Source organism: Medicago truncatula, chromosome 2 (assembly GCF_003473485.1).
Source record: "Medicago truncatula cultivar Jemalong A17 chromosome 2, MtrunA17r5.0-ANR, whole genome shotgun sequence".
Lineage (NCBI taxonomy): Eukaryota > Viridiplantae > Streptophyta > Magnoliopsida > Fabales > Fabaceae > Medicago > Medicago truncatula.
In genome coordinates this window covers 32,491,026-32,505,819 of record NC_053043.1, presented here as the reverse complement: position 1 = coordinate 32,505,819, position 14,794 = coordinate 32,491,026, and the positions used below count along the sequence as shown (strand labels likewise).

At 32.2% G+C, this 14,794-nt stretch overlaps 2 protein-coding genes across 2 annotated transcripts in view; one reads left to right on the top strand and one right to left on the bottom strand.

Moving 5' to 3' along the window:
• Positions 1-14,794, top strand: part of LOC11445788 (protein FORGETTER 1) — a 96,645-nt gene that overhangs the window by 21,014 nt on the left and 60,837 nt on the right. The window lies entirely within an intron of this gene.
• LOC25486886 (putative disease resistance RPP13-like protein 1) lies at positions 9,075-13,911 on the bottom strand. The gene is made up of 2 exons (XM_013608714.3): positions 9,958-13,911; positions 9,075-9,461 (listed from the first exon to the last, which is right to left on the bottom strand). The coding sequence occupies exon 1, from the start codon at positions 13,780-13,782 to the stop codon at positions 9,982-9,984; it is 3,801 nt and encodes a 1,266-aa protein (XP_013464168.2). The 5' UTR covers positions 13,783-13,911; the 3' UTR covers positions 9,075-9,461; positions 9,958-9,981.

The window sequence follows — 14,794 nt, the reverse complement described above, 5'->3', positions numbered from 1 at the left end:
CTCGGGAACGAATTCACCAAGACTTTTGTTTCTTCGCATAAAAGAATGAGAACCCAAGAAGTTAACGGTAAAAACTAAGAAATAAAAAGAGGAAGAAAGAATAAAAATAAAGAGAAAGATTTTTTTTTTCTTTTCAGTCTAATCGTTAAAAAAAATTTAATCAAATTTAAATAGCTCCCCGGCAGCGGCGCCAAAAACTTGATGAGATAAAACCGCAAGTGCACGATTCTATCGAAGTAGTAAAAATAGAGTATCGTTCCGACAGGGAGTTATGAATTCAATTAACTTTAGATAATGATTGGACGAAATAGTTTTAGATAAAAGTTTGGATTTTTAATTACAAGAAAATAAAAGAAAAGAAAAGATAAAAGCCTTGGGATTATTGGTTCATCTAAATGACAAGTCCTTCACAAATCAAACTAAAAGCTTATAACTTTATGTTAGACCTAATTTCTCAAGACAGTTTCTCTTTTGTTCCTCTAGCAACCAAGCCTATTTCGCTGATTTGATTACTATTAGATTTTGGTTCCTCTAACAACCAAGCCTATTTCGCTGACTTGATCATTATTAGTTCCCTTGAAGATCGAAACTATATGTCTCAAAGATTTCAAAGACTATTTCGCTGCCTTTGAAACCCTTGTCTAAATTCACTTGTTCGAATATCAAAGCTCCACTTTCGTTTTCTGAATTGATATTTGAGATGATGGATAAACAATTATCAAAACCCTCCACTTTCGTTTCCACAGTTTGATAATGGTTGATCCATGTTAAAGCGGTGAATTTAGATAAGAAATTAGGATTACATAAGATTAAGGCTTAGAGCTTTGTTTGATTAGGATTATGTCATTTTGACTTATCCAACAATCCCAAGACAAGAGAAGTCTACTCACTAATGTTCATTGTAGACAAGGAGAAGAAGAGAGAAAGCATAAAAGTAAATAACAAGAACGTAAAAGAACTTTTATTAGAAAGACAATTGTCACATATTGCATTCCCAGAAAAGATGAATATTTGTGATGGCTAGCTACTCTATTTATAGTTTACATTCGACTTAAAATCTAAGCAATCACTAGAATGTTCCACAAGTAAACTAAAACAGAGTAGCTTAAAATCTAAGCAAAAGTTGTTCTGGGAGGTGGCACGGCCGTGCCAACCTTAGCACGGGCCGTGCCAAGCTTCTGACTTTAGGGAGATATATTTTTGTCTCCGAATCTTCATATTTTCGTACCGAATAAGCTCCAAAACCCTTTTCTTTTACTCCAAGACTCAATCCATCAAATATTCGTTTCTGAAATATAACAATATGCAATTGTAGTAAAATAGCTCGAAAAGGAAATAATACTAAAATAAAATAAACTTAAATCTAATTAAAATTAAACTAAATAACATATAAAAGTAGATAATAAATGACTCATCAAGTTCATTAAAAAACAATGACATATTGAAAGTGCTCATCCCACTTTTACTTTAAAAAAAAAAGAAGTTATTTTTTAGGACAAAAAACAGGTATATTTTTACTTTATTTTTCAGGAGAACGAGATGGTTTGCATGGTATAATATGAGTTAGACTACCCGTTGTACTCTCTTTTATTATGTATTAATTTCCTTAATAAAACTCAAACTTTTTTTTTTTTGAACAATTAAAACTCAAACATTTAAATATTCAATTGTCATTCTTTATCTTTTGATAAAATATCTTTTTTAATTATGATTATTGCACATTAGGATTATAGAAATCAATACTTTTTTAATGATTTCAATAAAAAAAACTATAAAAAAACAATAAAAATTAAAATTACTGTAAATAAAAAACTATAATAATCATTTATAGGTTTGTTTGAAGTCTAATTCGAAATGTTTTTGAGGCAAAATATCATATGATCCAAATATAAAATCAAACACGGTTAACTTTGACTTGGATGAATCTTTTGAAGAAAAAAAATCCAATCAAATATAATGCACTATAATTTGGATCAATATTTACATATCCAAAATAAAGTAAAAGAAAACTCTTTTAATGTTAATAATATAAAGGAACAATAGATTAATAGGTTTGATAAAAAAAATAGATTAAACTAATAAGTATTATTAAAAAAAAATTGGGAACCCTTTTCATTTCATTTTATCACAAGTTGATAAAATTTGACACACACACACATAAGAGTAAGATGAAGTATCAAAAAATTAAAATTAAAATTAGCAAATAATAGATTAATGTAATAAATTTGTAAAAGTTTAGTCTAGTGGTAAAAAGACATATCTTAGATATTAAAGACATATCACCAAATTAAATCAACTTTTGATAAAATGAAATTAACCGCTTTTCCAAAAAAGATGAATATAATTATTTTAAAAATGTCTTTAGGTTTAAATTTTTTAAAAAAGATCAAAGTATTTTTATTCATAAATATTTCTTTTTTTTTATAAAAAAGTTAGTAAACAAATAAATCAATTTATTCATAAAAAATTAAATACATTATACATAACAATTATTATTAAAATTTGTCATTAAGGATAATCTTCTCATTAAAGCTAATTATTATTTGAAATCTTATAATAAAATGACTTATTTGAAGACATCATTATTCATTAAGGAAAATATTCTCATAAAAATTAATGTTTATTCAAAATATTACAATTTGATGACTTGTTTAGGAAGTTTGTATCACGTTAAATTTTTTTTGGTTACAGAGGAAAATATCGCATTAATATATTTTATTAAATAATTATATTTTTATTATTACTTTGTTACTTGTATTTATTTGATTGGTTGTATATAACTTTTTTTTAAAGAAATATTGGTTGTATATAACTATTAATTATTATGTGAGAGTTCACCTTTGAATTTCTTACGTGAAAAGTGTTACCGAGGGTGCCGATAAAAACTCGTGAAAAAATAATCTAAATTCATGCACATGTATTAATATACTTGTATTATTCATGTACATGTGATATACAATAAATTAATAATTACAAATCATGAAGAAAAAGGGGCATTCACGACACGCAGCACTAAAATTTCCAATATAATATATACAATCTTCAGTTTCTTTGTCATTCTTGTATTTGAAAAAAAAATATTAAAGAAATAGTGCACTATTTCTTAATACACTAAATTCAAACGCCTCATTATCAATGTCTTTTGCAATGTTCCATCATATGACTCTTCTTCCTCATAAACGACTTTTTGTGCGCCACAATTTCTAATCACTTTGTCTCCTTGTCTAAACTAAAAAACAATAAAAGATATAAAAATAAAAGCTTTATGTAATCTAAATTAAAAATGAAAACGGCAATATATGTTTATTTTTTTATTTTTTTTTGGATAAGCAAGGAGAAAGGACAAACATCAGGAGACATCGTCGACATCCCAACTAGGTTGGCACCCCGAGACATCTCCATCCTATGCCGCCAGACTCGAAGAAAATTTATTAAAAAAAAAGGGGAAAAATAATTACAGAAGGAGGGGGGACTAGGCCAAAACCCTCCAAAAGAAACAAAGCCAAAAACAAAAAGAAAAAAGAAAACAGCGAATAGACAAGCAACAGATTACGGAAATCTGTAATTAGGCCAACCACTTCTGTCCCGAAAGAAATCAAAGCCCAGTGCTAGAGGAAGAGAATCTAGCCAAACCGCGCCTACCACCGAGTGACCCAGATTCGCCAAATAGTCGGCACAGCAGTTACCTTCACGGTAAATGTGAGAAGCAATCACCTGAGTCCCAAGATTTCGAGCATTGTGTCATCTATTACGTAGCAACACAGGCACCAATAAAGGGTTCGAGAAGATCATGAGAGCACTTGTCGAATCACTTTCCAACCAGAGATTCCTCCAACCATGGCGGGCAGCAAACTCAATGGCAAAAATCATACCCAAAACTTCCGCATTAAAAACCGACTGTATCCCAACATTACAGGCAAAAGCACCGCGAAACGTCCCGCGGTGATCTCGAAACAGCCCCCCACATGACGCATGTTCCCCAATTACCGAACCATCTGTGTTAACTTTCAACCATGGGGCGGTGGGAGGCTGCCACAAAACCGGTAAAATATCCTTAACCTTGCGGCAATGCGGTGACACCGCAAAAGAATCCAGCAATACAAAATCAGATGGTAAGCTGTGGCCTTTTGAAACATTTCCGGACATTGCAATAAGAGCGTGAATACGAACCTTGGCTGAATGTACAGAAGGTACAACATCTGAGAACCTCAAAGACAGAAGGGAGCCGACCGTAGAACAATCAATACAACAGTTCAGTTTAGCACCTATCCAAGACCATAAATGAGTGGCGAAATTGCATCTGAGAAACAGATGTTCCGAAGACTCCTCTGTAGCCATACACAAGCTACAGACCGATATCACTATGCAGTCGCGTCGTCGAAGATTTTCATCCGTCGGCATTTTACCGTGGTGTAACCTCCAAAAAAGACAAGAATGGGAGGGCGGGATAGCTGAGCTCCAAATCAATTCTGCCCAAGGCAAAGATGGAAACCACAGACACAAAAATTCAAACGCATGCTTTGAGGTTAGTTTCCCATCTAAAGTGTGCCCCCACACCAACACATCAGGAAGCGGAATTGTGGGAAGAGTTATATCATTGACAAGGTTCTGAATGTCTCCAACAGCTGTTAGGACTGCTGGTAGCCTCAAAGTGCCGTTGTCAATGACTTCCGACACCGTTCCTTGCAGATGAGCATGAAAATCAGCATCTAAATTAATTAAATCCACCAATGGTTCGCCCAACCAATTATCGGTCCAAAAAGAGATACTCTCTCCGGTGCCAACAACCCAAATCGAATTAGTCATAACAGTAGCAATATGAGACTTAAGTCCAGACCATACGGATGATTTACAATAACGCATGTTAGGATGACCATGAGTGAAATACCGACGCTTTAAAAGAGTTGTCCACTGATTATTCTTTGCTCGAAGATCCCAAGCCAATTTCAGAATTAAAGCTTCATTTATCAATTGTGTCGGCTTAATATTCAACCCCCCTTCAGCCCACGACCTGCACATAATACTCCATGAAACCGTGCATACCTTCCTCGTTAAAACATCCCCGCTCCAAATGAAGTTACGGATCCAGGAGTCCAGCAAGCGTAACAATCGTTTAGGCCACAAATAGATATGAAAAGAATAGACAAGCATCCCATGAACAATAGATTTTACCAGCTGCACTCTACCCATGATTGAGAGAACGGAGCCCTTCCAAGTTGCTAGCTTAATTTTAATGTTGTCCGTAATTGATCTGAAGTGTATGACTTTCGGCTTCCCTTGAAAAATAGGACAGCCAAGGTACATAAAAGGCACAGCTCCAACATTGAAGCCTAACAGATTAGCAACCATGTTGGTACGGGTAACAGACATTGAACCAGTATAAAAACGGCTTTTTGCGGTGTTGATAACTTGGCCAGAAACATCCGAATATTTTTTAAAAATACTGAGCAGCTCCCTAACATTAGTCTTCAGACCTGTGCAAAAAATCATGATATCATCAGCGTATAAAATATGTTAATGAGAATAAGAGATTAACATTTTTCAATCACATATAAACCAAAGTCTAAAAACAAAAACAATGAAAATTGAAATTATTATTCAAATAGGAGTCATAGAAAATAATAAGAAAATAAAGAACAATTCAACAAAAAATTTGAGTTTATAGAGACTTTCAGAAAATTTGTGTTGCATTTTCCATGTGATGTAAAACTTGTGAGTATCATAAACAATATTTATAGAAAAAATCATCATGTAATAACAATAATCACTCCCTTGATTTCTTCAAAAAATGTTTGTAGCCGAAAATAGAAAATTAATAGGTCATAAGGTTGTTTTTTTTTTTTTTTTTGTTCGGATTGCAAAGAAAGTTTCTCAATAGGTTGTTTAGTTTAGAAAATTTTAATCTGATTTTAATAACAATAAATTCCAATAACCCGTATTTATTTGGATCAAATAAAAAAGCTACAAATCAAGAGGAAATAATATCTCTTGCAATGTTTATTCGAGAAAGTTTCAATTTGATTTATAACTAACAATAAATTCCAAAACCTATTTATTTTCGGTCAAACAAAAAGAGGAACACATCTATGATAAACTAAAAAATCAACCTATTTATTTGGGTCAAATAAAAAAGCTGCACATCTATGAGAAAAATATACAATTTGATAGGGTATCAATAGGTCAATGTTACAATAAAATTTTGTATTAGATAAACTATTATTAAATTTATAAAATATAGATTTTACTACTTAATAAAATAAAAAATTCACGGACTGGCAAAAAAAAAAAATCAATTTGGTAGGGTATCAATAGGTCAATGTTGCAATAATATTTTGTATTAGAAAAATTATTATTAAATTTATAGATTTCATTGGTTCACAAAAAAAATCATCGATTGGCCAAAAAAATAACCCGTATAACATTATTTTTGTTTTGTTTTGAATAAACACTATTATACGGTATTGTTTTGAATAATAAGTGTTTTTTTCTTCTAACATTATTAATAAAAAACAAATATTAAATTTTATATTAAAAGTGTAACTTTTGCAACTTTTAAGAGATTAAATGCACAATTTTTTTTTTGAATTAAATTTTATATTAAAAGTATAACTTTTCCATATTTGTTTTGCAATCATTAAAATTAAAAATATTATAATAGCTCACATTATTATTGTGAATATAAAAATGAAACAATTTTACATTTCATTAAATTCTTTCAATATCAATACTTTTAATCAAATCGTATTTTTATTATTTGACATATATCAATGATTTGATCTCTTTGACATTAAAATATTTAAATTTTATTATTTGTTTTATTATAATACCTAAAATTAAATATTTAAATTTAAATTATTTGATTTAAATCCGTATTATTTGAATTCAAAATGTTTGATTTTTAATTTGATATGAAATATTTGAATTAGAATTGAATATGAATTTGAAAAACTTCCTTTTATTCATAAGCATTAAATACAAATTTGTGAGGTTGAATGTGGTGAGAGTATTTGTGAGGATGAATGTGGTGAGAGTATTTGTAAAAACTCATGAAAATGAATAGGTTGAGAGTGCCACATGTTATATGAATAGGTTGAGAAAAACATTTCCATAAAAAGCTATGAAATAGGTCCTAAATTTATATTATATAGATTAAAAGAAACGTTAAACCTTTGTTAACCAAAGATTTATCTAACCATAGTGACTTTCAATTATAAATTCAAATTACGTTGTTTAACAGGGTAAGTTGCGAGATTCTTCAAAAGAAAAAATGGGGCTAAGCTAAGAGTGATACTCCCTCCTCGTCCCAATCTTTCAAAATATTTCTCACCTCATTCTCCGCCATGAGGAGATTTTCGCTCTCGGCCCCATCCCTGCATATCCACTATCCACACATATCTTTGTGGAGATGCTATCAACATAAAAATATAGAAACTATATATTATCTTTTAAGGTGAATTTCAATTTACTTTTGATTTTATGGAGAATAATAGGAATAAAAGTAATTTGATGCTTTACTTTATTCTCTAAATTGTGTTATTTTTTAAAAATTTAAATATTCGGAAGGGTAGGTCATGGCAAAGGGGCATAATTTATATGCCCATTTCCAAAGTTCTATGACTCTGTTTGGTAAAAATAGCGGATAACTGATAAGCTAGCTGAAAGTTTATAGCTTATTGCTGATGGCTGATAGCTTATAGCTTATGGCTTATAGCTGATGACTAGTAGCTGATAAGCTACTTGAAGTGTTTGGTAAAATTAGCGGTTCAATTAGCTGATTGATGTAAAATTACATAAAAGGACATTTTTAATTCATAATAAAGTTTATATCAATTAATGTTTAAAGTGTTTAAAAATTAAAATGTTAATTTAATATTATTATTAAATTAATTTTTAATTCTTAAATTTTAATTTATATTTATTTTCATTTGCCCAAAAAAATTAGATATAAAGTGTAAAAAAATTTAAACGTAACAATAAATAAAATATAGTTTGTACAAATATATATATATATATATAACATATATAGTGAAGGTAACGTTCTCATTTTTTTTTGTTGGAGAAAATTATTGTCCTTGTTCTTACTCTCTACAATTATGATATATCACACAAAAATAACGTGTCATTTCGCAATAAAAAATGTGACATTAAATATTGAAATAGTCCAAAAAAAAAAAACGTAACAATTGTAACGGAAAAAAAAAAACTTAAACGTAACGGTTAAAAAATATCTTTTTCTATTGAGAAAAAAAAAGATTTTTCATTCATAAAAGAAAAAATAACATTCATATTTAAAACATATGTATTTTTATTTATAATATAATAAATGATTAAGGGTAAAAAATGGAATTTAGTTAGAATAATAAGGGTAAAACTGGAATTAAAAGTGAGAAGCTATAAGATATAAGCTCAAACGCTACTTGGAATAGCTTCTGAAAAATAGCTTATAAGCTCGTGAAATAAGCTATAAGCTCATGGTGAAAAAGTGTTACCAAAGAGAGTTTTTTTGTCAAACGAGCTTATAAGCTATAAGTTAAGAGCTAAAAGCTCTTTTTTGGGTGTTACCAAACAGACCCTATATGGTGATGTGGATATCTTTAGAGGTGAGGATTCTTGAAATAGGCTATTTAAAATAGAAGTTAAAGATTGGGTCATTGTGAAATTCACATATAATATGTTACGTCAAATTAAAAGTATTTTCAAAACTATACTAACACAGTTATTGTCCTCGAGAAAACTTAGTTAAACATAAACTTAAATCAAAAGTATTTTGACACACACATAAATAATAAAATTTAAAAGATAAATAATTAAGTCACGCCATTTAATAACATTTCACTTTTAAATTTTATTATCTATGTATTTGTGTTCAAATGAATTTAATTTAGGTTTGTCTCTCTATAAGAGTTGCTTGTTATCCTCTGTCTGATTTAATCATTTCATCTTTATGAAAATACAAATTCCTTACATTTATGGTCTTTTATATTACTCAATCTTTATGCTTTTTTTAAAAGGCTAAGTGAAAATATTAATAAACCAAAATAAACCCTTCTAGCACAAGATACACCAGAGGAAACTTACAAATCCAGGAATTGCACAAAATCAACCAGGCTGCAACAAGCAGCCAAAAAACAAAAAAATACAAGATTTACGAAACAACCTTTAAATACAACAAAGGGTTCATCCTCTAAGTAGAGTGATAAAAATTGAACAAAATGTAATACGATTTTAACCACCAGAAAATTTGGAGTTTAACCTTTTCGGATAAAGAAAGAAGTTGTTCCGTCCTATCATGAAAAATCCTTCCATTGCTCAATCTTTATGTTACTCAAACAAGTTTCCAATATTTAGAACCATAAATGGAAACCATACATTGGGCTCCTCTCAAATAAGTTCACCTGATACAATCATTTTTCTTCGATTCATCAAGTGAGCTGATTTTCATCAACTTAGGCTTTGATCTCCTGAAAAGATCAAATAAGCATTTTTCTTTAATTAGCTCCAAAGACATGATTGTCAAATTTTTATTGTTGTAGAAAAAGTTCTTTAGACAATTCCATTTAGATTTCAGTTTACAAAGTCAAAAAACAAATGATCCTGTGATAAATGTAGCAGTACAACATTATTCAACAAATGTGCATGAGATTTGATTCTGTGCAAATATTATAGTTTTCCAACATGACTTTGTAACATGACTGTAGTTCTATATCAAACTACCTAAACTACATCAATTGATTATGATAATTAAAAAACATGAAAAATATTATGTGTAAAAAGTATTAGAAAAAATTGAATTATGAGAGATCAAAGAATCTCATACAGAGGACACATCAAAAAATTAACCACTGAGAATTTGTCTTTAAAAAGAAAAACATACGTAGCAGAGGACCCATGAGATACTATGAACGTGAACACAGATAAACGCGTACAAAATACTAGAGAGGTAAAAGAAAAACGTACCTAGAACGGGAACACAACTTATCCTTATATTATGACTTGTTGATTTATTTGTATGACAGGGATGTGAGCAATTTTGGACCAATGTTCCTTCCTTTTGTACCTTTCTTCTAACAATGGGCAAGATGACATTTCCAGCATCTCAAGAGAGTCGGGGAGGCTGTCTTCTGGTAATGACTCAAGTTTCTCACAGCCATAAAATTGAAGATATTTCAGCGAGGAAGGGAGGCAGTTTTCTGGAAATGACTTGAGTTGTTCACAATTAATAAAGTGAAGATTTTGGAGAGAGGAGAGGCGTCGAAGCCCATTTCCATCAAAGGACTTCATTTCATAGAGATCCATGATTTGTAGAGAAACAAGGGAGATGGGTAGCAACAACTCCTTCATCAAGGTGTTAAATGTATCATGACCCTCTTTGATAGTCAATTCTGAAAGAGTGGTTAGATCTTGGAGACACCATTCCGTAACAGACGGTGTTGTTATTTGAGACCAAAGGTCAATTGATTGTAAGTTGGGAGGTAGACAAACACCTTCACAAAATGACAACTCTCGACAGTCCAGATACAACTGTTCAAGATCTGTGAGCGTGTCCATCCGAAGCTTCACTTTAAATAATTCAATTGAATCATGGGATTTGATTTTAAGTGATTCAAGGCTTGACGGCCGATGTGAAGGAGTTTCTGAAATATAAATGGAATCCACACTCCTACAATCGTAAATTTTAAGACTTTGGAGAGCAGGGAAACCATCAAGCGGAAATGATTCAAGTGCATCACAGCTATGATATAACTCAATGTTCACAAGTGATGTGTAATTGCTCCAGGTTTCAAGAGGTAGGAAGGATAAATTCTCACAATCTCTTATACAGATTGAATGCAATGAAGTTGGTAGACCACTTGAGGGAAATGTAGTGAGAGAAGGAAGAGAATAGAGTTTCAAGTGTTGAAGACATGTGCTTCTCAGAATCAATTTTGGCAAACCTAATAGCCCAACACAATTTTGAATCACTACATCTTGCATCATACAGGGAGAATCACTCTTAAGCAATGACAATATGGTCCTTTTACCAAGCCCATGGATATTAATTTTCGGTATGGACGACACCCAATGTAAAGTAGATGGTGTTTCCAATAGATGATAGCAACCTTTTATTACAATTTCTTCTATGCAAGGAAGGTTGCTAGGCAAAAGTCCTTTTAGTTTTGGACAATTATGCAACTCAATAGTTCTGAGTCGAGGAAAAGAAAAATTCATTCCTTCAAAGGGAAGCCATTGATTCCAATTTGGCATGTTGTTAAATTTTATACGCTCAAGGGATTGAAATGGTTGGAAGGAAAAATTGGAGCCTTCCTCAATCTGGACATAATAGTAATCTGGGCCAATTGTCTCCAACATTTTCATACCATGTATTTCTAGGTCCTTGAGAAAAGGTAGTTGTCCTAGGGGTGGAAGTGTTGGGCAAAATTCACAATTAGTTATGTGAAGGGACACCATCTTAGAAAATGAAGAGTCTCCCAACCAACTCGGGAAACTTGTCCCACCATACAAGTCAATTTTCAGGCTCTTCAGATTTATTGGTGGATGCAACATATCAAGCACAAATTTCACTTGTAGTGAATCTTCACTTTGTTTTCCCCAAAGCAACTCTAACTCCTCGATTTTCTCTTTTCTTTTCAAGTTGGCATCTTCTGCCTCTGTGGCATCAACGACATTATGCAGGTTCTTAATGGTAAGTTTTCCCTGTAGGTTTTGAAATTTTCTGAGCTCTTTGATACTTAACCCTACATGTCGCTTACCCACTACAAAAACTGTCAAAGTTTGGAGGTTTTCTAGTGCCACAATTTCCACAGGAAACTCACTTATGTTAGTCCCTTTTATATCAAGGTGACGTAACTTGACTAAATTTCCAATATGTAATGGCAATTCAGTGAGAGCCTCACAATTTGATAAAATCAAGGTTTGCAAATTGTAAAGGTTACATATTGTATCAGGCAATCTTTTGATTTTAGTGAAGGAGAGGTCTAAATACCGCAATTGCACCAAATTACCAATTGAATCTGGTAGCTTTGTGATGTTTGTATAATTTAATAGTGATAACACACGCAACCTTTTGAGTGTTGGTATCAAATCATCAATCATCTTAAAAGATATGCTATAGCCCCATGCAGGGTAAGTGGGTAGGAAGCTTCGCAAGCATTTGAAACTGTAGAAAGGCTTAAACTTCGTGAAATGGTCATACTCTTCTTGATTATATGAAACATGACGAACCTTTTCAGTGTCACCACATTCAAACCTGCAACAACTTTTTCCAGATACGATTGTAGCTAAATCATTGACAAGGTCATGCATGACAAACTTTTCCCCACGAGCATCATCATTTGATTGTTGAATTAAGGATCTGGATAGCAATTCAGCAAAGAAATCATCACCTAACTCCTCTAACTCTTTTCCCCCTTGAGAACAGTCAAGGAAGCCTTCTGCCATCCACAACAAGACCAATTGCTTTCTATCAAGTGGATAATCCTTTGGAAAAAGTGAACAATATGCAAAACATCTTTTCAAATGAGAGGGAAGGTATTGATAACTCAAATGCAAAGCTGGAAGAATATTATCATTTCGTAAGTTCCATACGTCGTTGTTCAAAATTGAAGTCCACTCTGTTATGTCTACCTTTGAACGTAGAACTCCTCCTAGTGTTTTAGCAGCAATTGGCAATCCTCCACACTTTCTTGCAATCTTCCTGCCAATTTCTTCGAGGGTTGTGTTAATACTATGGTGAAACTCTTTACTTCCCAATGCATGCTTTGAGAGTAAAGACCAACAATCTTCAGTTGATAGAGGTTCTAATTTATGTATAGGAAATGTATGTGCCACCTCTGCAACTTTTTGTTGGCGCGTTGTTATAATCACCATGCTTCCAGGTTTTCCATGAATGAAGGGACTTACAAGTTCTTCCCAATCACTATAATTGTCGTTCCACAGGTCATCCAACACAAACAAAAATCTTTTCTCCCTTGAGTTTTTCCTTAACTCAACTCGAAGGACATCAAGATTATTGGTATCCCAAGTTCTGGAAGTGACCGATTCAAGGAGAGATTTGGTTACTCTCATAATATCAAAATCCTCAGACACACAAACCCATGCCTTCAAATCAAAATGCCGTTGAACTTCTTTATCATTGTAAAGAAGTTGGGCAAGGGTAGTTTTTCCTAAACCTCCCATGCCCAAAATTGCAACAACACCTATATTATTATGGGTTGTGTCTCTCTCTGATAGCAACATATTCATTATTGTCTCTTTGTCATCCTTCCTACCCACCATGACAGATTCATTTACCACTGAACTTGAAGGTGTTCTACGAGAAACTCTAGCACTTTTAGTTTGCAAACCAAGGATATCTTTATGTTGTGCAAACAATTGCAGGCTTTCACACATTATCTTCATTTGAGAATTGATCTCTCTGTAGAAGCTATTAAAAGGAGATGAAAGGAAGTTCAACACCTGATTAGTTTTGTTTTGAGCTTGTGTATTCTCGACTTTGCATCGCAGGGAATCATAACTAATTTCGTTGAGCAAGTCCTCAACATCAAAGATAGCATCTTTCAAGTCATCAAGCCATTGTTTGACAGCAGGATTGTTGATCTGTTTCTCCTCTGCATCATCCAGCACAACCTGCAGAGTGAGCAGTGTTGTTTTTAGCTGCCTCAAGAGTGAGACATTGAGCTTGGTGTTTTTGATGTAATCAAGAAACTGTGTTGAAACAAGTTTCTCAACTAAAGTCTGAACAATTGCAGAGAGAAAAGCTTCTCCTATCATAGCTGCAGCCATCTTCTATTGAACTTGTAAGAAACGTCTAGCTAACAGCGGAATTTTGAAGGAAATCAAAAGCTATCAAGATTCAAGGATAGAAATTATTTCATCTAATGTGAATGAATGGATAATTGTGCTGTTTTTGAATGGTTGGTGGTGGATATTACAGTCAGGGAAGGAGTACATAATATCATTTAAATATATTTTCTTAAGGCTTTCTTTGGGAGTTTGGATGGGAAGGAAAGGAAAAGCTTTGAGGGGTGCAAAATATGAGGAAAAATAGAGAAATCTTTCAAAAAAAAATTTAAAAGAATATTAGTTTTTTAGAGAATGATAATTTAATGCATATGATTACTTTATTTTTAATTTTAAAAATATTATAACAACATAGATTAAATTTGAAAAATTCTTATTAACCCTCCAAAACCCCCCAAAACCCTCCTCCAATACAATTTTGTAGTTCCTCCAAATGAGGAGGGTTTTGTATCATGAAGAAAAGTTAACCCCTCAAAATCCTCCTCTCCCATTTTCCTTTATTTCTTCCACTTGCTCATTCTTTTTTTCCCAAACCTTCCCCTCATTTCTCCTCCAAACTCACAAACAAAGTCTAAGAGAAACAAATTAAAGACTCAAGAGGAACACCACCACAGTCAATGCATATTGTAAAAGCGTAGACTCAAGAAGACTCACATACATGTGAATGAATAGTAATAATAATAATACTCGTTTGTTGGCTCATTAATGAATAATGGTAGGTGGTTTGTCTCTTCAAAAAAAAATAGTAGGTGGTTTTGTCACGAATAAAAAATATTTAAGCATACTTGCGTAAAAGAAGAAAAATAAATAAAAAAGAATTTACTCATAATATTGAATTATTTTTTCTTTTAATATTTTTAATTTATGCGTGTGTTTAATCATAGTTTAGGGTGAAAGGAAATTGAAGGATGATCATTTTAATGCTACTGAACCGTAACGGCTACTCAAGGTAACCCCACCCAGCCGTAACCGCCAAATTCCTGACCGCCTGTCA

Bases quoted from the DNA above. Each gene is read 5' to 3' on its own strand.
- LOC25486886 (XM_013608714.3), bottom strand. From the start codon at position 13,782: ATGGCTGCAGCTATGATAGGAGAAGCTTTTCTCTCTGCAATTGTTCAG.